The sequence below is a fragment of the Nomia melanderi genome, chromosome 3, assembly GCF_051020985.1.
Source record: "Nomia melanderi isolate GNS246 chromosome 3, iyNomMela1, whole genome shotgun sequence".
Taxonomy (NCBI): domain Eukaryota; kingdom Metazoa; phylum Arthropoda; class Insecta; order Hymenoptera; family Halictidae; genus Nomia; species Nomia melanderi.
Window position 1 is genome coordinate 21,137,995 of NC_135001.1, and position 21,486 is coordinate 21,159,480.

A 21,486-nucleotide genomic window follows, 5' to 3' on the forward strand; every position below is an offset into this window, starting at 1 on the left:
ACGATTTCCGGATATAATTTGCCTATTGCCTCGGGAACGATACTGCTATTTCAGTTCGGAGCAATTTTTGTTTCCTTGTGATATCTGTGGTAATGGTGTTTTAAATATGATTAATTTTTAAAAAACACAGGAATAGAGAATTGAATGAAATACAAATATATAGAAACGATATAGCTCGCAGTGTACAGGTCTTTTCTCTTCTCTAGTCAGCGCAACTCTCTCCAAATCTCTCACCATCCGCCCTTAAAAACCATTCTCTCCCCCATAAGCATTCTTCTTACTCACACTTCCAACAAATTCTGAAACGCACCCTACTCTGACCATCACGATTGTTGTATTAATTGTCCTTACAACTCTTCATTTTAATTAGTTAAATAACTTTTATTAACTTGTCTCTCTTACAACCATTCGTCATTCGTTTGTCAAAATGACTGGTTTCGATTGTTTTGTTTCACAATTATTGATATCTTAAAAGCATTGAATATTCGTAATGATCTTGAAAATAAATAGCTTCACTTGAATACTATAATGAATATCTGAAGAAACCGAAAATAATCTATTGTTAGAATTTTTATGGGGATTACATATCAGTCGTATTAAATCCTCGGTAGTTCTATTGTTTCTAATATGATTCCGATTATGTAGGAGTTGAATTAAACATTTCGTCTCAAATTGCGAATTACGAATGAATATTTCAATCTTAATAATTGGCTTTATTAGGTTTCACTGTACGCGTTTTATTCGCTCGTTTAGAGGTATTAACGGATAGCAATCGTGGAAAGACAGTTTCGCGTCGTCTGCGAGCGCAGACAGTCGACAATCAAGTAAGTTGCACCATCGAGTTTCATAGGCTTAGAAACTGCAGCCCGGAAACCGCCTGAACTTTCACTAATTTTGGATTAAGCGCTCAAAGAACCGTGCCACGTTCCGACGGCGTGATCCACGCCAATCAGCGTATCTTATTATGACGAGCATCAAGTGGTGGCGTGATTCTAACATCGATCTAGAAACTTTCTAATTCAATCGAATCTTATTTCATCCCTCTTTCGTTGAACTTCTCGTTTGTTCGACGTTACTCGATAATTATTATTCAAACATTCGAGGTTGGCCTCGAAATAAATGAAAATTGATACGTGACACGTGGTCGTATGTTAGATGAATTCCAGAGCGACACAAGTGAATCAATAATTTCGAGAAAATCGATCTTTCTTTCCATCCTCGTTCATTCCTTCATTATCTATTTTGTTATTCATTACGTGTACATATCTTATATCAGTTGATAAACATCTAAACAATTCTAAAATAATCAGTTTCAATAAAATTCAATATTTCTCAAACGATGCGCTAATTAGCAAAGTTACGAAGGTAGGTATTTACATAAAAACGAGATTTCTCGTTTCCAGTGCGCAATGTGCTAATAACCTGAAAACGGTTACATCACTACCTCATATGGATAACATTAACTGTTTGAACTCTGTAGGCTCCAAAATTGCACCAGTTGTAATATTGAATATTTTAATGAATCAAAGAAACTACCCTAAAATTATTCAATTCTCCACGCATCCAAATTTTGTACTGAGAAGGAAAATAAAGGATCAAAGGAACGTTATAGAGTTTCTCACGATTGACTATGAAACTAGTTGCAGTTGCTAGATTACAAAACCATGTGGAGTGCTAAGGGTTAATTAAAATCCCTTGAAGAAATACACCCTTTTGATATTGATAAGAAATTATAAATAATTCAGTTGAATGCTTTGGTAGTTCCAATTTTAACCCTTTGAACTCTGTAGGCTGCAATATTACACCAGCTATACTATTAAATATTTTAATGAATCGAAGAAACTACCCTAAAATTATTCGATTCTCCACACATCCAAATTTTGTGCTGAGAAGAAAAATAAAAGATCAAAGGAACGTTATAGAGTTTCTCATGAATTGACTATGAAACTAGTTGCAGTTGCTAGATTACAAAACCATCTGGAGTGCTAAGGGTTAAAGTTGGATTTCTACTCTGGAATTCAGGACATCAATTGTTTGTTACCCCTGCCTGCAATGAACGAACATAGCACGAGATCGTACCAGATTCATCGTGCGAACGCATGCATCGCGAACAACTGAAGAATATCTGATCGAGCCGAGAGCCAACCGGAACCTGCCACCGATAGTGTGTATCCCTAACGTTTTGCGTATCGACAGGGATCACGAACGAAGGGAAATCCGTTGGAATACCGCGCGACCGAGATGAACGAGGAGGAACAGGACCGAATAAGGCATCATACCGAACCGTTCAGCGTGTTAGACGTAACGCGGCGTTTGCTGGCATCGGCGCGGAAGGGGAGGAACGAGAACGAGAAAGGGGTTAGTTCCGAGAGCATCGTAACGCGGATAAATCTCTGTCGGATTCGCGGGCAACGGAAAGCAGAGGCTTTTAACGTTTAACAGACCGCCCGACCCTCCGAGTACGTGAAGCAGATGCTAATGACCACGGACGAGAGGTTGGAGTTCATTCTGAAATCGAAGTACAAACACGACTTGTCCTGCTGCTCGAAAACCTTCGACTCGAACTTCGATGTCAGCCCCAGCGTCGTCATCTTTCAGAGATTCAACGCCGGAGAGGCTTTCAATGTTATCGTGACTGTTCGCAACGTATCGCAGGTAATCTGGAGATAATAACCCTTTGCACTCGAGTCTGTATAATGAAGTATAATATATGATATATAAATTTCGTTGTGTATAATGAAGTATAATATATGATATATAAATTTCGTTGTGTATAATGAAGTATAATATATAAATCAAATTTAGTTATATATTATACATTATTGTCAAGAATATATAGTTTTAATAAACGTTTTAAAATTATTTCAATACTTAATCCATAAATATGCTGCATATTAACGTTTTTAACATTGAAAAAAATTACAAAAATAGGGTTAAATGTTTTCCTTGTATGTAGAATTTATTGTATAGTGTATTACTGTGTATTTACTATTAAATGCTGAAGTGTATTAATTTTCAATATAGTAATAAAACATTCTGTGAACTCAGGTATCACGATATCTGAAGACTTCCTGTGACGTAAATCCCTTCTTCTCCGTCGAAAATCGTGGATCGTGCTCGATGATGGTCGCACCGGGACTCTCGAACTCTTACAACGTAAAATTTGTTCCCGAGGAGGAAATAGACTATGAATATCGATTGAAATTCACGACGAACGTAGGGGAAATCATAGTACCAGTCGTAGGCAGGTTTAATATCTCTTCCTTTCGAAATATTATAGACGTGATAATAAAATAACTACGGTTAACATGACTACGTTATAATTCCCGAATGTCACAAAATTATTTACAAAATCGTTGGTTGTTACGTGAAACGCTATGTTTCTCAAATGTTAAAGCAACGTTCAAATTAACACTAGGTTCACGGAACGCGTGAAATTGACGCATACTGGATTTTAGAAATATTATTTTGTAAATGTTTACGCCGATTTCGATTGATGCGATCACATTGACATGTACCCCAATTACTATCGAATCTCCAGTTTCCACAATCTAAATAAACGAGCATCAATTCTTTTAGGAATAATAGAATGAAGTGTACAATAAATGCCCGTAAACCTAGTGTTAACGTTAATCAACGTTAAAAATTGAATTGGACGAAATTCTTACGATTCAGCAATCGGACCCAGAGGGATCTTGGACTTCCCCGATCGAATCGAGTTGCCAGGCACAGCAGTAAAGGTCCCATCCTCTAAAACGCTACTGGTGCGCAACGTGGGAAACGCGGCGGCTGTCTTCACTCTTTACAGCGACAAGTACTCGAAGATTCGTTAATTTGACCCTTGGAATCGTCAGATTTTAGTGCCTGGTGTTCAGATTTTCAAATTCCTGGGACAGACTTAATCGAGTTTCACCTATATTTTCAAAGATTTTAACCCCCTGCATTCCAGAGGCGCCTCTAGATCACCAAATGATTTGACACAGCAAAACTGTAAAGTTTGATATTTAATATTAACCTTTGTATCATGCATCAATGTACGAAATATTGAAAGAAAATAGTTCTCAATGCATGTGAGATTTCTTAATTCAATCTAAGAAAATGTTCCTAGCGAAAACGACAAATGCTGTAACATTTCTTCGATCTTTTATTTTCCTTAGTACAAAATTTGGATGTGGAAAATCGAATAATTTTAGGGTAGTTCCTTTGATTCATTAAAATATCTAATATTATTCCTGGTGCAATATTGGAGCCTACAGAGTTCAAAGGGTTAGCAAACGCTATCACGCCGCTTATCTTTTCGCATCCCATTCAGAAAGCACTATTGTTCAGCTTTTTCCACCGTCATTTTCAAAAACCTCCGTTACTCAATCGGTTAATAAATACGAAATTTAAATACCTAAGCATCATCATTTAGACAACCCTCAGAACCGTCCGCCTTCCGAATGCTAATCACGGTTAACCGCTGCGCCGCTAACTAGATCGATTTCACGTGAATTCCAGCGCGCGTTTCTGGATCGAGCCGCCGAAAGGTCGAATGGAGGAAGAGGAGACGCTGCAATTCACCGTTTGCTTTTCGTCGAAGACAGCCGGGGACTTCGAGGGGGATCTCTTCGTCGAATACGAAACAGGTTCGCCGGTCGTTCCATAATCGAGGAACGCCGGTAATCAGAGAGCCCCGATTTTTCTATTCCCTTTTTTACATTCGTCAGGGGAGAAGCTCGGGATGGACGTCCGTTGTTCCGCGGAGAATTCTCCGATTCGCGTCGACAGGGGCTGCATCAGAATGGAGGAGACGTACTTGGGTCTGTCCAGGAGCAAGGTACTGACGATCCACAACGGGAGCGATCACGTCGTCAACTACAAGTGGATGCTGCTGAAGGATTCCGAGGCTGACGAGCTACGACGAACCGAGTAAGATTGCGATAAGGATGGATGCGAATGAACTGCCCTTCTCGAGAATAAATATTTGATTGATTATGTATTATACGCTGGGCATACGCGAATGTTCTTGCTGATTCAGGTAAACAATCTTTGGAAGCCTTAATGCAAGGGAATGTATAGTTTTAAGGAAATATTGAAATGCTGGGAATGTATTATTCGTAGTAATGAATGGTACGCCTGACCATCGATTTACGCGCACACCACGAGAGCCTTTACGAATAAAATATAATTTTGTTTTCTAATATTTCGTTATTGTTTCTTTGTGAAGCTATGTGAAATAAAGATGTGTTTCTAAATATGTATGTATGTATCTCTAAAACTGATACCAGCTGTCCCTTCAATATTTTGTTTTCCCTTGCATCGACAAGCTCTATTTATGCGATTTTCGTTAGCGTAAAACACGTGGAACGGATTTTCGCATAAATCGAGGGTCAGGTGTATGTTGTATGAAGTCATCGATATATGTAGGGATGGAAAACGCGCTGCGACGCAGGCGACGAGGTACCTTCATAATAATGCTTAGTTCTTAACCTGTTGACCCCTTGGCCTATGATTTCTTTCTCAACTATAATCGATACGGTCACTTTGTCATTAATAATTTATTGGAAAAAGAGAAACATTCAAAAATTCAAATCAAGTGGTGACTTAGTCACTTCTCGGCAAAGGGTTAACTGAGAAAATAAATAATTCATCGTCGAAAGAAACAGTATCGTTCCAAGGTTCAAGATGACGTGTATACTCGTCAAACGCAGTGAACCGGTTAAGGTATGAATGAACGACTGTGGGCGTGTAGCTGCTGTCATGTTGCGACCGTGCGGCGCAGCTGTGTTTAGGGGAAGTACGTCTACAAACAGGATAATCTCGAGTGGCTGAAGGAAGGATGTTTAGAACCGAGCGACTGGACCATGAGAATGACGTAATTTCGAAAGTGTATACGCGACTGCGAGAACGCTGGCTATGGATGCAAGAGACAGGGGGCGAATGAGAAGGGATGTTTGCGAAGAGAAGGGAAGAATGATTAGGGATGACTGCAAACAGTGCGTGCGGGTTGAGCGGCGGGGTAGTGTGATAGGAAACAGGAAGGCAGGATAAGCTAAAAAAATGTGAGAGTCTATCGCAAACGATCTAGAAAAGTACATTGTTTTTATTAATTATTTCAGTTTAATGAACTATAATTTCTGTGTTCGTTAGAATACGCGAGTTGTTACAATTCCCTATACAGTCACATCCTAGATATATTATATTTAAATGATAATAGGACACTCTTTTTATTAATTGCGGAGGCGCCTTTACTATATTTTGCAAGAAATAACTTAAAGTAAATTTATTTGAATAAATATTATTTTTTGATGTTTCTTGTAATAACACAATATTTGTGACCTCATTAGATAACTACTCTTATTAATTTTTTCGCATACACACCCGATCACTTCCGTATTTTTGGTAAATCTCAACAAAAGTTGTTTAGCATCCAAGTGGTTAACACTAGAACTACCGTACTCAGGCAGAATGACTGGTTTCGATTTGTTTGTTTAGCTATTATTGATATCTTCGAAGCACTGAATATTCGAAATGATTTCGAAAATAAATAGCTTCATTTGAGTACTATAACTAATGCCTGAAGAAACTGAAATCTATTGTTACAATTTTTATAGAGATTACGTATCAATCGTATTAAATGTTCGGTAGTTCTAGTATTAAACAGACATGCAGCGTAACACTCTAAAAAACGAACAAGTCAAGAAACGAGATTGCACGAGAAACACTGAAAAGTCTGCTTCTATCACAGATACAGAAGGTTATTTCATCTGGTGTACGAATCGGAGCTCGTTCGATCCGTCAATCTCGTTCATTACAACGTGTGCATGCCCGACATTCATCAGCTGGTCTATCAGCGAATTTACGCGGACGAGATCGAGTCGTTGAAAAAGGAAACGTTCCCTTACTGTCACATATCCTTCATGCTCACTCCTGAGGTACAATTTTGGTAATACGAAAACAACTCGATCGAGCAAACTTGTAATGGTAATTTTTAATGGTAATTCTCCTAGGAGGGTGAAATTTGGCCGCAGTCGTCGACAGACGTTACGGTGCTGTTCCGCGCGCTCGAGGTCGGCGAAGTCAGCAGCATCGCCTACTTAGAAGTGACTGGTCGCGAGAGTAGAATCCCACTGAGGCGAGTAACATTCCTGAAATCTCTGAGTAAAATAATATTTAAATAAAGATTGAAAAGGACAGAATAAAGCATCGTGTATTTACAACTATTTCTGTGACAGTCTGCACGGAACTGGAAAGGGACCGTACTTCCGCTTGAACGTGCTCACGATCGACATGTGCAACGTTTACCTGTGCTCCGTGCACAATTTCGAGGTATTCTCAATTCGCAATTTCTCAATTCGTCAAAACGTCAGATTTTTATGCATGTGTTCATGTCTTGGTCTAAATGACGATAAGCAACTGCGTGAAAAACTGAGAATCTATCGATACTTTCTCAGTTTTTTTCGAGAATCTTCGGTTGCTACGAGTGTATAGATATCTGCAGCGATGAACAATAATAATAGTGAAGAATTACGATGAATATAATTGAAACAATGGCAGGTAATCGTCGCCAATAAGGGCCACATACCCGGCACCATGATTTACAAGCCAAAACCGGCCGATTTCGGGGGAACGATCAAGATCACGCCGACCTGCCTGTTCCTGAAGCCGGACGAGCACAAGTCTTTCAACCTGAGGTTCTCCTCGAACCGCAAAGGCGATTTCGTCGAAAGGTTGGATTTCATTGTTAAGGAGAGCCTCGAGGTGCACAGTCTGCATATCAAGTGAGTCGTTTAGCTGGGACACGTAAACAGATTGATCGTACCTAGAGCACTGGATGATTCTCCTGTACCTCGCAGGGGTTGCATCGTGTGCCCGACGCTGCACTTCGACAAGGAGAGCCTCGACTTTGGCGCGACGCCCCTGGGTACGTCGGATTTATCATGCTGTTTTAAGATAAATCACAATAAAATATCTTACGAAAATTAGGCAATACCTTCATGCAAAGATGAATGTTCATAAAATATATTTCAAAAATTAGGCAATACCTTCATGCAAAGGTGAATCTTCATAAAATATTTTACAAAACTGGCCAATATGTTTATATTAAAGATAAATCCTCATAAAATAATCCCCAAAAATTAGCCAGTGCTTTTAGAAAATAATACGTCATAAAACATATCCCAAAATATGATCAATATCTTCATGCAAATTTGAATCTTCATAAAATATTTTACAAAACTAGTCAATATTTTCATATTAAAGACCAACCCTCGTAAAATAATCCCAAAAATAGGTCAGTGCTTTTAGAAAACAAGACCTCATGAAACATATCCCAAAATATGACCAATATCTTCATGCAAATTTGAATCTTCATAAAATATTTTACAAAACTAGTCAATATTTTCATATTAAAGATACACCCTCGTAAAATAATCCCAAAAATAGGCCAGTGCTTTTAGAAAACAGAATCTCATGAAACATATCCCAAAATATGACTAATATCTTCATGCAAATTTGAATCTTCATAAAATATTTTACAAAACTAGTCAATATTTTCATATTAAAGACAAACCCTCGTAAAACAACCCCAAAAATATGCCACTGCTTTTAGAAAACAAAACCTCATGAAACATATCCCAAAATATGACCAACATTTTCATGCAAAGTTGAAACCCCATAAAACGATTCTCAAAAATTGGCGAATAATTATATCCGAGCATAAATCATAAGATAATTCGCCAAGATTGCTCGATTTAAGGATTCAGCAGCAAACAAGAGGTCTGCCTGCACAATCAGTCGCTGGTCCCGGTGGCCTTCAGCCTGAGGCTGCTGAACGACGGGCACCAGACACCTCTGACCTACGAGGAGTTCGCCAGGGCTCAGATGAAGCCGAGTTTCCCCTCCGACCCGCGGGAATTCTTCGTCACCCCCGAAACGGGGGTGGTTTCTGCGAGCGGTTTCCTCAAACTCAAGGTGAACCTCGAATCTTCTTGGAGATCAATCATGCACGCGATCTGCGAAGTCGCTGCAACGTCGATTACGCGATTCGCAGGTGATTTACACGGCGAACATCGTCCGCGATGGCCGCACGAGATTAGAGGTCGACTTATGGGACTCGGACTCGGATGCTCTGGCGCTGACGATCGAATTCCGCGGCGTCGTGGCCTGCCTGTCGATCGTTCCGAGCGAGATCGTCGACCGTTACTGCTTCCTCAATCATCCTTGCACGAAAACGTTCGACGTGGTGAACGCGTCTGACTTCGACGGGTTTTTCTACTTGCCGCCGCAACCGGTAACTCTGCGCGTCCTTCACCCTTTGCACTTGAAAGTTTTTCAATGGAAATATTTTTCGATAATAAACACTTTTCGACGAGATATAGGTGATATTATCTGTAACTAATTTAACGATAATTCATAGATAAATTAATAGAGGTGGTTTATTTCAATATTTCACGTAACAATGCGAAGTTTCATTTGAAATATTAAATATCCAACTTTATAGTTTTGTTCAATATTATATGAATTGATGCATTATACAAAGCTTAACAGTATGTGCAAGACTTAATAATTTTGCTGTATCGAATCAAGTGGTGAGTGAGAGTCAACTCTCGAGTGCAAAGGGTTAAATGATAGAGAATGAGTAAACTATGTACTGATTTCTTGCTGTTCGAGTAGTTAAATAATTGCACTTAGTATTCCAAACAAGAAAGTTTCATCTCTCCGGAATATCGACATTGCTCCACAAAGATTTAATTGTATATTCTTATAAAGGTTTCAGATAATCCTCCAGTGATCTATTCATTATCGACGAACCAAGGCCTCATCAAGGCTGGTCAGAAGAAAGCTGTCTGCGTAACCATCATCACGAGGATCCTGGGAAACCAGACATTGAGCATCAAGTATAATCCAGTAGCATAAGAACTAATTACAAAATTCCAGATCGTAATCCATAATTTAATCGTGTTAGTATGTTGGCAATGGGAGAAGAATCCCCTAAGTTAGCTTGCACCATCAGTTACATCGGACAAGGACCTCTAATTTCTACTGAACCGACCTTTTTGGACCTGGAAAATATTCCAGTTCTCGAAGACGTAACGACAAGCTTCTTGGTGACCAATGATTCGCCTATACCAGCTCAGTTTTCAGTCTCTATGGTGAGAGAACCTCCTTAACAATAGAGCTACCGAACAGTCAAACTGACTTTTTGAAATTTATGTATGGAAACTCTGACAGTGCTGCTATTGAGATTTCTATTGATTAACAATTCAGTTTGCCTAATGCTGAATCAATATCTAGTAATTTCTCAGAGGATTACCTGTTGTGTTTTTAATAATTATTAACACTAGAACTATAAAACAGTCAAACTGACTATTTCACATTTTTCTATGGAAACTCCGACAGTGCTACTATTGAGATTTCTGTTGATTTACAATTCAGTTTGCCTATCGCTGAATCAATCTCTAGTAATTTCTCAGAGAATTATCTGTTGTGTTTTTGATAATTATTAATACTAGAACTACCGAACAGTCAAAATGACTGGTTTCGATTTTTCTGTTTAGCAATTATTGAAATCTTCGAAGCATTGAAAGTAATCTATTGTTACAATTTTTATGGGAATTGCATATTAATCGCATTAAATGCTCGGTAGTTCTAGTGTTAAAGAAGCAATCAGTAATGAGTCATTTTAACCTCTCTGGTAGTTCTAGTGTTCTTAGCATCAACCCTTACCATTCTAACGAGTGTCTCACAAAATCCCAAAAACGATCCAATCTTGCTCCAGCACAAGCTGAATTTGTTATGGACTGCTAATCCCCATTCCGGCTACCTCAATCCGCACGAATCAATGAAAATCAACATCACACTGCGTCTACGAGACGCGGGGAAGTTCAGAGACAGGATCGTGCTGATTCTAGTAAATAACCGAGCCATCAGCATCGAGATAAGAGCGTACGGTGTCGGATGCAGCGTCGTTTTCGAGCCGCGGATATTTCCTGTCTGCGATTTAGGCTTCATGTTCAGGCATCATTCTCTTTATTTGCAATAACAACACAATTCTTCCGTATTTGTTCTCTCCGATCGTTATTCCGATTTCCTCGCGCAGTCACCAGACGAGCCATCAGACGATAACGGTAACAAATTATGGGACCATCGCGTACCAGATCGTCTGGTCTAACACTCCGCAAGTGCAGATAAATCGGGGTCAGCTGACCGGGCTGCAATAGTAAGTGACGTTCAATTTTACCGTATCTCTTTGTTCCGTTAAATTCGCCTGTATATTTAACCCTTAGCACTCCAGATGGTTTTGTAATTTATCAGCAATTGCAAATAATTTTTATGGTATTCCTAGCGAAAATTAGAAATGCTATAATATTTCTTCGATCTTTTATTTTCTTTAGTACAAAATTTGGATGTGGAAAATCGTATAATTTTGGGGTAGTTTCTTTGATTCATTAAAATATTTAATACTACAACTGGTGCAATATTGGAGCCTACAGAGTTCAAAAGGTTAACACGTTCCGTGCCACGGAAATTTCGGTCACATTTTGCTTATAAACTGTGTTGATATTTTAAATAAAATATTAAGTTATATTCAAGTTTTCTTTAAATTTTATATATTTTCATATCGTTTCTTTCTTTTCGGTGCTTTGTAACGTATACAGCTATTATTTACCATTTGTCCCTTAAAAATGTTTTGTTACCAAAATTAACGTGTACCACATGTACACGTGGCACTGTGTTAATACTTCCGTCTTAAAGGAATTCGATTCTTGAAATTTGTATTTTTCGAACATTTTGCACATTTATCGGCATTCCTAGATGAATTCAATCAATCGAACGAAATAAGTTCCAGGGAATTTGCATAAGATTCGCAATTGAGAAATTAATGAGTTTATTGAATGAAACGATGCTCTAGCCGATTCGTGAACGTCCACATTTGCATGAACACCCGCAGTCTGTTTATGATATGAGTTTCTCTTCACGTAGCTCCATGTTCCAAATCAAGCCATTGGTATTCGAAATCGAGCCGGAGGAGAAGATAGTGGTGCATTGCGAACTGCTCTGGGAGATGTGAGTAAAAGTTCAATTATTAAAGAGGACGAAACTTCAGGAAGTTATAGAGAAATTGCACTCCCCTTTGTCGATAGCAACGAATGCGTCACGGAGGACTGGTACGTCTTCGGTAGAGCAGCGGGTGCATCAAGGCGCGAGTTGATTGGTAGTTCAACTTTCAAAGCCGTCCTCACAGAGCCGCAAATTCTTTTTGACAAGAAAGAATTGGCTTTTCGCGTCGACGTTTGTCCTGACGGTGAGAAGAGACATCAAACAGGTTCGTTACCTATTATTTCATTCCACGAATAATGTTCTTTTCCGTTAACCTTTTGCACTGGAAAAATTTGTCAGTAGAAATATTCAATTCATTTTTATGAGATACAGATGACAATTTTTTAAACGCTCTTTCATTTTTTACATAAAGAGTGCAAAGGGTTAAAATCTATAGTGGAGAATTATTTTTATTTTTTGAATCTTGGACATATTGACCATCGTGGTGACCTTCTCCAATTTTCCAATTAATTTTCTAATGGCGTAGAATGAGGTAGAGTAAGCAAATAGGAGCTAGAGTAGAGACTAATTAATTGAATCGCTGGGATTAAGATTGATTGAGAAAAGGGACTGCTAGAAACAAGTACAGATTGACAATCAGTGTTCCCAGAATTGTTCACAATTGACACGATCGTTGCGCAGAAGAGCTGCTGGTGACAAACATGTCGAAGCTTCACATTAACGCGGAGCTTTCGGTGAAAGCCCCGTTTCACCTGGTGAACGACGAGGAACAACACTCGCAGAGCATGAAAGTCATTTTGTACGACGGCCAGGTCACGAAAGTACGGCTGTTCTTCTCCGTGAACGACAGCATCCTCTATTCACAAAATTACAACGGCGTGCTTCAATTTGAATACGACGAACACCCAAATAAGGTAAATTGAATCCTGCCATTCGATGAGGAAGTCGCGAAATTGGTGTCGAACGACAGACGTGCCGTCTAATTGAATCTGCGGAAGTAATAACGAGTATTTCAGGTCTTACTTCACCTGTTAACCCCGTGGTTTTTGCCTTAAATACTCGTGACTGGTTATTAAGGGGAAATAGAATTAATACGACGAAGATTGTTAATACATTGCGTACTGGCAACGAGAAATTTCGTTTCTATAAAGACACTTAGCTATGTAACTTTGCTAATTACCACATTAGATAAATATTCAATCTGATTCGAATTGATTATCTATTTAAAATATATTACATAATAATATGATTGTTAATATTACACCATAACGGAGCGTGAATTATTGATTCATGAGATGGAAATGATATTGGGAGTAAAAGGCAAATTCTAATGAGTTAACTGGTTTTGTTTTGTCCGCTTAACACTTCACTCGATTAAACGATAATTATTTGAAAACATTTCTGTATTATAAATAATGCTCCCTAATGCGGAGGCATTCAGCTAAATCAACGTGCAGCAATAATAATGCACAATCGAATAATTTAATATTATATTCTTTCTATTTTGTGTGTTTGTTTTATGAGATTGTGCGGCAACGTATTAAGTAGCTGAAGCTCGTTAGCTTTTTTAATCCCTTGTTTTACGAGGGAATATTATAAATATTATATCTGGACGAGTATTATATTTTCCTACATCAATTTGGGTCAGGTTCTACAACTTTTACCTACATCTACTAGTAAAATACAGTATTTAAACAAAAGAAGTATTTCTACGTGATTGAATAAAGAAAGTCGAAACACATTACTTAACCCTTTGAACTCTGTAGGCAATATTGCACCAGTTATCAAATATTTTAACGAATCAAAGAAACTACCCTAAAATTATTCGATTCTCCACACATCCAAATTTTGTGTAGAAGAAAAATAAAAGATCGAAGGAATGTTATAGTATTTCTCATTTTCACTGGAGATACCATAAAAATTAGTTGCTGATAAATTACAAAGCCATCTGGAGTGCTAAGGGTTAAATTTTGTTCGAAACCGTCTCACGAATCGTTTAATTCAATATTATAAGTCAGGAGGCGAATGGAGGGTAGTTTGAAACGAACGAATGATTTGTCCAGGATCGGATCGTGTGCAAAGGTCTGGTCAACTTGCCGAATCTGGTTTTGGAACCCGCCAATTGCACTGTTAATTGCGAACTTGGCTCGAGTGCCGAGAAAATATTGACGCTGACCAATAATGGCCCCGTATCGGTCGTGTACAAATTCCTGTGGATAGAGGACTCGATCGAGATGGAACGTTACACGAACGACGATTGCGTAAGTATAAAAACTCCTGTCACGGGCTGATCAAAATTCTGAAGAGCGCGTTCGATGGCCAATTTAGGTATCTTATCTGTGGCTCGTTATGTACCTTAGTGACTCAGTGATTTTGGGGCCATTTGGTTGATCGACCTCCGACTTTTAAGTCACTGTAAACCGAATTCGCTCGAACGATTGGTAATTAATATAAAAGATATGACATATTATATCTTTTGGATCTCGATTATTCCAGAAATTATTATACTTTGTTTCTATCGACTAATAATTTTACAATAAATTTCTAAGTTGCGCGCTGCACAGATTTTCAGATCTACTTCACCCTAATTTCTGTCGTTCTTCATATGACAGAAATTTATAAATAAATTTTATATAACCATTTCATATAGATTTCAATGTATTTGTATATTTCCTACTTAAAACCTCAATACACGTTGAAACTTGCAGCGATATAGTGTTGTATAGTGTTCATCTTTATTTAACCCTTGCCATACAGTAACAAGTAATCCTCGCCATAAAGATTCATTTAGATTAGGTTCATATGGATCGAAATGAAAACTCCTTTTATCATTACCAATATTTTACAATTAAGCTGAATGTACATTTTCACCGAAAAGAAAGCTTCTCTGCATTTTTAGTAAATTATTTATAGTATAGAATAAATCTAACCAGCACAACCACAGAGAAAATCATTAAATTATTAAATTCATTTGTGTCCCACTCGTGTTTTCTTTATCGCGGTATCAAATAGAATCGAGCTCAGAACGAAATGCTCTAAAATTCGGTGAAACCGCCCTCGTCTTAATTCGTTTACCAGAAACGAATTCGACGCTTATCGATCGGCGAAAGAATCGGGTCAGTGACTGCTGTCGCAACGACACGAATAATTTACCGGTAATTTGAATAAACCAGCCTGCACGCCGAATGCGGGCTATACGGCGGATTTAATTGGGGCAATCTATGTGCTCGCAGGAATGCTCGGTGCACACGCATCCCACGATCAGACCGGCGACTCCCGGCGCTCCTGTGTCAGCTGCGACGAACGAAGGCGGCTCCGCGAACGACAGGCAGGACGGCGGCGGAGACGGTCCACTTCAATCGATACCGCCACCCATGAATTGTATCCACCCGTTTACTCCTAATTGCTACGTCTCGGACACTCGCGCGGATATAATTGTTTCCCGAGTAATTAGGCTACGGGAGGACGCGTTGGAACGAACTTTAAGACTGCTTTGCATTATAATCACGCCATTTATCTTGCACTGTCTCGTAACACGCGTGGTTATTAATATTTTGCTGTGGAAATTTAGAAATCGAAATTTAACCCTTTCGAGAGGTGACTCTGTCACCGCTTGATTTGATTTGCAAAATTATAAAGTCTTATATATAATGTTAAGCTTTGTATGATGCATCGATATATGGAATATTCAGATAAAATTACTTTCCTAAGCAAAATAACACAATTGTAAATTTTGAAAGTCTTCAAAAAACGGTCTGGCATGGAACGTGTTAAATCTCAAATAAAAAGTTTCAACCCTTTGCACTCGAAAGTTTTTCACTAGAAACATCCAATATTCTTCGATGCGATAGAGACGATGTTCTTTGAAACTAATTAATGAGAAAACATACATGAATTGAGAAGGATAGTTACTTTATTTCAATATCATACGTATTGATGTATTATACAAAGCTTCAATGCTTCGAAGATATCAATAATCTTCAGATATTCATTACAGTATTCAAGTGAAACTATTTATTTTCGAAATCATTTCGAATATCCAATGCTTCGAAGATATAAATAATTGCTAAACAAAAAAATCGAAACCAGTTATTTTCACTGATACGGTAGTTCCAGTGTTAAAATATGAAATTTTAAATGTAAGATGAAACGCCTCGTTTCAGCGCCCGTCTCCGAGACGCACGCGCAGAAACTCAAATTGGACAGCAGCACCGAGGACGACGCCGAAGAGGACAAGTGCGCGGTGTCCAAGGAAGAAATGAGAGAATTTCTGCTGCCCTTGGTCGAGAAATACTTCGAGGAAGAGTTGGACCTCGCTGCCTTCGAAACTATGAGGGACGAGCCCCGAAGGACTCATTACGTCAACGACGTTAGTGGATCTTCATTTATTCCGGAACCGTTGGAAATGCTTCTCGGCATTCTCACCGAATGTAATAATACAATCGTACAATAATGGACATTGTTATCTAGATATTAGAAATTATTCCGCGCGAGGGAACTGTACCGCCGTACACGACACAGCACGTCCACGTTGGATTTCACGGTTTCGAGCGGCTTCGAATAAAAGCTACAGCCGTTTGTCAAATATTACGTGGCCCTACCGAACAGTTTCAACTATGCGCGCGATCCGATGCAATTCGGTTCGCCGTTGATACCGACACGATCGATTTCGGACAACAGGTAATCAGTTCATTCGAACGAAACTGTGTCGAACAACGAATCCACGACATGATGTTCTATCGATGAGCTTGGCAGAGGTTTTAACAAATTTTAATAATTTGTTCATTGTCATTTTTAGGGTCTTGAAATTTAGTTTTTTATATAGGTAAATTGTTCCTTAACCGTTCGAGTCCCACGAATTTTCGCGAAAGCCTTCGAAAGAATTCTAAAACTCTAGATTAACCAAAGTTCCTTAAGATCTCGCTCTCATAAATCCCTGCGAATCTTCCAGTGACTTACAAATTTCTTTAGAATTTATAGACTTAAAAGTTGCAAGAGCCTTATAAGCTTTCTAGATTTCTTCCGAGACAACAGAATTACTCAAGATCAATAAGGCCCACAGAATGAATGATCCCCAGGATTTCCAAAGAAATCAGATCCCTTGGGAGAACTAAGATTTCCAAAACTTACTGAAAACTGAGGTCCTTCGCAATATCTGAACTATTCCACGAAGGAAGTGTCTAATCTGTGAAAATTCTCAAAAATACAAGTACTTTGCAAAGACCTGAAAGATCCATAAAACGATCAGGACCTCAGGTTTCCCAGTTTAATCACAGAAACCTACAAAGACCGGTGGCGTCCACAATATTTCCAAGTTCCTCGATTTCCAAAGAAACCAGATCCGTTGGGAGAACTAAGATTTCCAAAACTTACTGAAAACTGAGGTCTAATCTGTAAAAATTCTCAAAAATACAAGTACTTTGCAAAGACCTGAAAGATCCAGAAAACGATCAGGACCTCAGGTTTTCCGGTTTAATCACAGAAACCTACAAAGACCGGTAGCGTCGACAATATTTCCAAGTTCCTCGAGGGTTCTCAAAGTGGAATTCCTCGGGACAACGGAGAAAGCCGAAAAAAGTGATTGGAAGGTTTCCAGGGGAGATCACTCGAAGTTATTACCGGCCGTAATCGAGAGAGACGTCGCGACACGTGCATCTGTTGCAGCCGCTTTTGGAATCCGGTCGCAGACGGTTCGCTTTGAGGAACAACAGCGGGGTGGCGTTCGGCTATAAAATAACCGGCTCGAACGCCGCCGCCCCCGACGAGACGGTCGATAACTTCGATATAAATCCGCTAATGGTCGAGCCAAACACGGGATTCGTGGACGCTCAGTCATTCGTGGAATTTGATGTGGAGCACCGTCCGACGATCCTCGGTCCCATCGATCATCGGTTCCAGCTCGAGGCACGTCCGCCCCCCGCGTCTCTCCTCTCCGCTCGCCCCCTCGGATCGTCTCGAATCTCGAGGAGCGAACGATTCCCGAGGCTTATCCCGAAATATACGATCCCCCGATCCGTCTTATTTATTTCAGATCGGCCATTTAATGCCGGCGACGATAACCGTGAAAGCGATCGGGTCGTTTCCTCAGGTGTTCCCGTGCATGCCGCGCGGCAATTTGCATCGGCAGCATTCCATCGAGTCCGAATACGCCGCGATAGGATCGTTGACCGACGAGTTTCTCGCGAACGTGAGGAATCCCCTGCGGTTTTCTGATTTTATCGGCACTGCACGGGAGACGGGGATAATGGAAACATCTTATGTATGCGTATTATGCTCAGGACGTTTCTTATTAACCCTTTGCACTCGACGGTTTTTCACTGGAAACATTCCACATTTTTCGACGAGATATAGACGACATTAATTTAACAATAATTCACAGATAAATTAAGCGACAGAGCTGTTTTATTTGAATATTCCCTGTAGCAATACGAAGTTCAATTTGAAATACTGAATATTCTACTGATTAGTTTTGCTGTATCAAATCAAGTGGTGACTGAGGGTTAACCCTTTGCACTCGACAGTTTTTCACTGGAAAGATTCCACATTTTTCGACGAGATGTAGACGACATTAAACTAATTTATCAATAATTCACAGATAAATTAAGCGACAGAGCTATTTTATTTAAATATTCCCTGCAGCAATACAAAGTTCAATTTGAAATACTAAATATTCTATTAGTTTTTCTCTGATTAGTTTTGCTGTATCAAATCAAGTATTTTAATAGATCTTAAAGAAACTACCCTAAAATTATTCGATTTTCCACATCCAAATTTTGTACTAAGGAAAATAAAAGATCAAAGGAATGTTACAGCATTTTTCATTTTCACTGGAGATACCGTAAAAATTAGTTGCAGTTGCTGATAAATTATAAAACCATCCGGAGTGCTAAGGGTTAATAATTGAAAAATAATTGCAGTTTCATTGCCACTAATCTCAATTACAAAATCGACTGATTACAATCAATGTTTCCATTATTCTCTTCAATCTCTGTACATCCGATCATTCTAATAAAACTCCATATTCGACAGCTGCCGCAGAAGACGAAGAACGCCCTGAAAGATTGCGATTCCTCGTTGAACGGCATCGATTTGCCCGACGATCTCGTCGAATTGTTGTCCGGTGAGAAACGACAAACGAGATTTGCGAGTGGCTGCTGAAAAATAAGTTCAATGCGTTTACTCCGGTTAATGTATCGTTCGAGGCGAGGGATGGGCCGTCGTTTCCTACGAGGAGATGCTCCCTAACGTCGCGGACGTGGAAATGGCCGTGGAGAGGCATTTGGCAAGGAAACTCGTCGACGGGAATTCATACGTCTTGATGCAGTACGCGCCGACTCTCGGAAAGGAGCCCATTCCTCATTTATTCTCCTCGGAGTACGTTATTGGTATGTTTCCGGTGAACCGATCTCGTAAATCAAATCGATACTCTTTCTCGGTAACGGAGCACGTTTTAGCGTCGATTGTTACAGGCGCTAACGTAAACGTGTTCAAATACACGAGCATATTTTAATTTTGAGAATTTCACCCATTCGTACGATGGCGGTAATTGTATTATCTGTTTTAATTAATTTATCAAACAATTCACTACTTTTATTATATTATTAACCTCTAGCACTCCGGATGGTTTTGTAATCTATCAGCAACTGCAACTAATTTTCATAGTATCTCCGATGAAAATGAAAAATGCTGTAATATTCCTTCAATCTTTTCTTCCCATTCTCAGTACAAAATTTGCACGTGTGGAAAATCTAATAATTTTAATTATTACCATGACCAAATCGAATTATTATAGTTCACTCAATAAAACGACGATTATATGAAAGCATTTCTATATTATAAATAATGCTACATAATACAGTGACATTTAGATAGATGAACATGGAATAGTAATAATGCAATTCGATAAAATGATTCAATATCATATTTTTTTCATCCTAATTTACTAATTATAGGACTCTGAGGTTTTACTATTAATTGTAGAACTTCAAAACAGATAAGGTATTGAGGGTATATTATATATTAATAAAATTCGAAATTATCCTAATTGCCTCGAGACAGATATTTTTTGGGAATATTCCCATTAGTGATTCAAATGGGGTGAATCGTCATTAAAAATGCGCGTGATGGATGCTTTTTACGAATACTTTTATCTGTTATTTATATTAGTATTTTTATTATTTAATAAATCATTCCGTAATAATTCATCTTTATTTATTGAGACTACAGACCGACCAAAGTGAATTAGCAAAGTCTTAATTAGCATCCAAGTGGATTTCATTCGACCAAAATCTTACTCGACGCTGGCACGTTTCCCGCAGATATGGAATACGTAATTATCGGTCAAGTCGCCGATTGTTCGGCGAGAATGATTAATTACGGGCCGTGGAGCGTCGAGATGCGATTGAGAAAATGGGAGAAGCAGAACCCCCTCGAGAAACTGGGCATCGCGGTGCAATTCAAAAGACGATTGAACCTAATGGTCGGCGAGTCTGCCATTTTTCGAGTAATTTGGCATCCGACCGCGGAGAAATATAAGGAAAAATGCGCGCGAGTGGAGCGCACGGTTTACATCGAAGTGAGTCGTACAATTCAGTCCGTTCTTTCAATTCAATTTTCCTCGATTAACACGTTGAATGCCATGGGGTTCACCGGTGACCCCCAATCAAATCGACTTTAGTTCGTTCGATTAAACGATATTACATTTAATATAATATTTATATTAGGGATATTACAAAAATTGAGTGTCACCATTCATAACTGTACTGGATACAGCAATTCTTATGGGGCACTGTATAAATAACACCACACTTTATAAATAATGATTATATTTGTTCCAATCAAAAACTTTATATTTTCGTGTTTCTTCTTGCGAGATCTCTCGAGTTTAATGATTGAATCGTAGGTAATAAGAGGGTGCACCATACCGGTAACCATAAAAGGAACAGTGACTTATCCTTATGTAACGGTCAGCACGAAGTTTCTGGATTTCCAGGACGTCCTCGTGGGCGAATGTTTAGCGATGCACGTGCAGATAAGAAACGAGTAATACTTGAATACTCTCTATACAATATTTCAATGGTATTTTATATGATAGGTGTCATTTAAAATTCGTTTATGATTACTGAAAATATTCCAGAGGATTCGTTGGTTGCGAGTGGAGAACAGAATTGTCCTACGTTAGGAAAAAGCATCAGGGGAAGTGTCCGTTCTACGTGCAACCCGAATCCAATTATTGTGCACCTGGGCAAGTGGAGGTTGTCCGTGTGTGCTTCAGGCCATGGAAATCAGTATGTATTCAAAAATGATCTACAATATTCTTTAATTCGTAAGTTTTCTATTTTGAAATTGCGATTTTCCAATTTCCGTTTCCTATTCTTCCTTCTGAGTAATGGATGCTTGTATCAGAAGATGAATTAAATATTGAATTTTCAGTGTGTTCAG

The 21,486-nt window shown here is 38.9% G+C and overlaps 1 protein-coding gene across 1 annotated transcript; it reads left to right on the forward strand.

Annotated features, from left to right (window-relative positions):
* Window positions 1-4,783: 4,783 nt before the first annotated feature.
* Window positions 4,784-21,091, forward strand: LOC116429281 (hydrocephalus-inducing protein homolog). Its single transcript, XM_031982047.2, has 25 exons — window positions 4,784-4,911; window positions 6,731-6,917; window positions 6,993-7,117; window positions 7,218-7,311; window positions 7,540-7,763; window positions 7,839-7,906; window positions 8,741-8,955; window positions 9,035-9,274; window positions 9,754-9,881; window positions 9,950-10,136; window positions 10,763-11,001; window positions 11,084-11,203; window positions 11,968-12,051; window positions 12,129-12,310; window positions 12,727-12,959; window positions 14,109-14,306; window positions 15,279-15,426; window positions 16,209-16,414; window positions 16,516-16,725; window positions 17,710-17,949; window positions 18,077-18,232; window positions 19,075-19,165; window positions 19,248-19,430; window positions 20,364-20,620; window positions 20,948-21,091. Exons 1-25 carry the CDS (start codon window positions 4,784-4,786, stop codon window positions 21,089-21,091), a joined length of 4,287 nt encoding a protein of 1,428 aa, XP_031837907.2.
* Window positions 21,092-21,486: the final 395 nt, after the last annotated feature.

Excerpts from the sequence above, each read along its gene's own strand:
- LOC116429281 (XM_031982047.2), top strand. The coding sequence starts at position 4,784 with ATGGAGGAGACGTACTTGGGTCTGTCCAGGAGCAAGGTACTGACGATC. Across the intron at positions 15,427-16,208 it reads GATACCGCCACCCATGAATT|CGCCCGTCTCCGAGACGCAC; the intron begins GTATCCACCCGT and ends GCCTCGTTTCAG. Across the intron at positions 16,726-17,709 it reads CGATCGATTTCGGACAACAG|CCGCTTTTGGAATCCGGTCG; the intron begins GTAATCAGTTCA and ends CATCTGTTGCAG.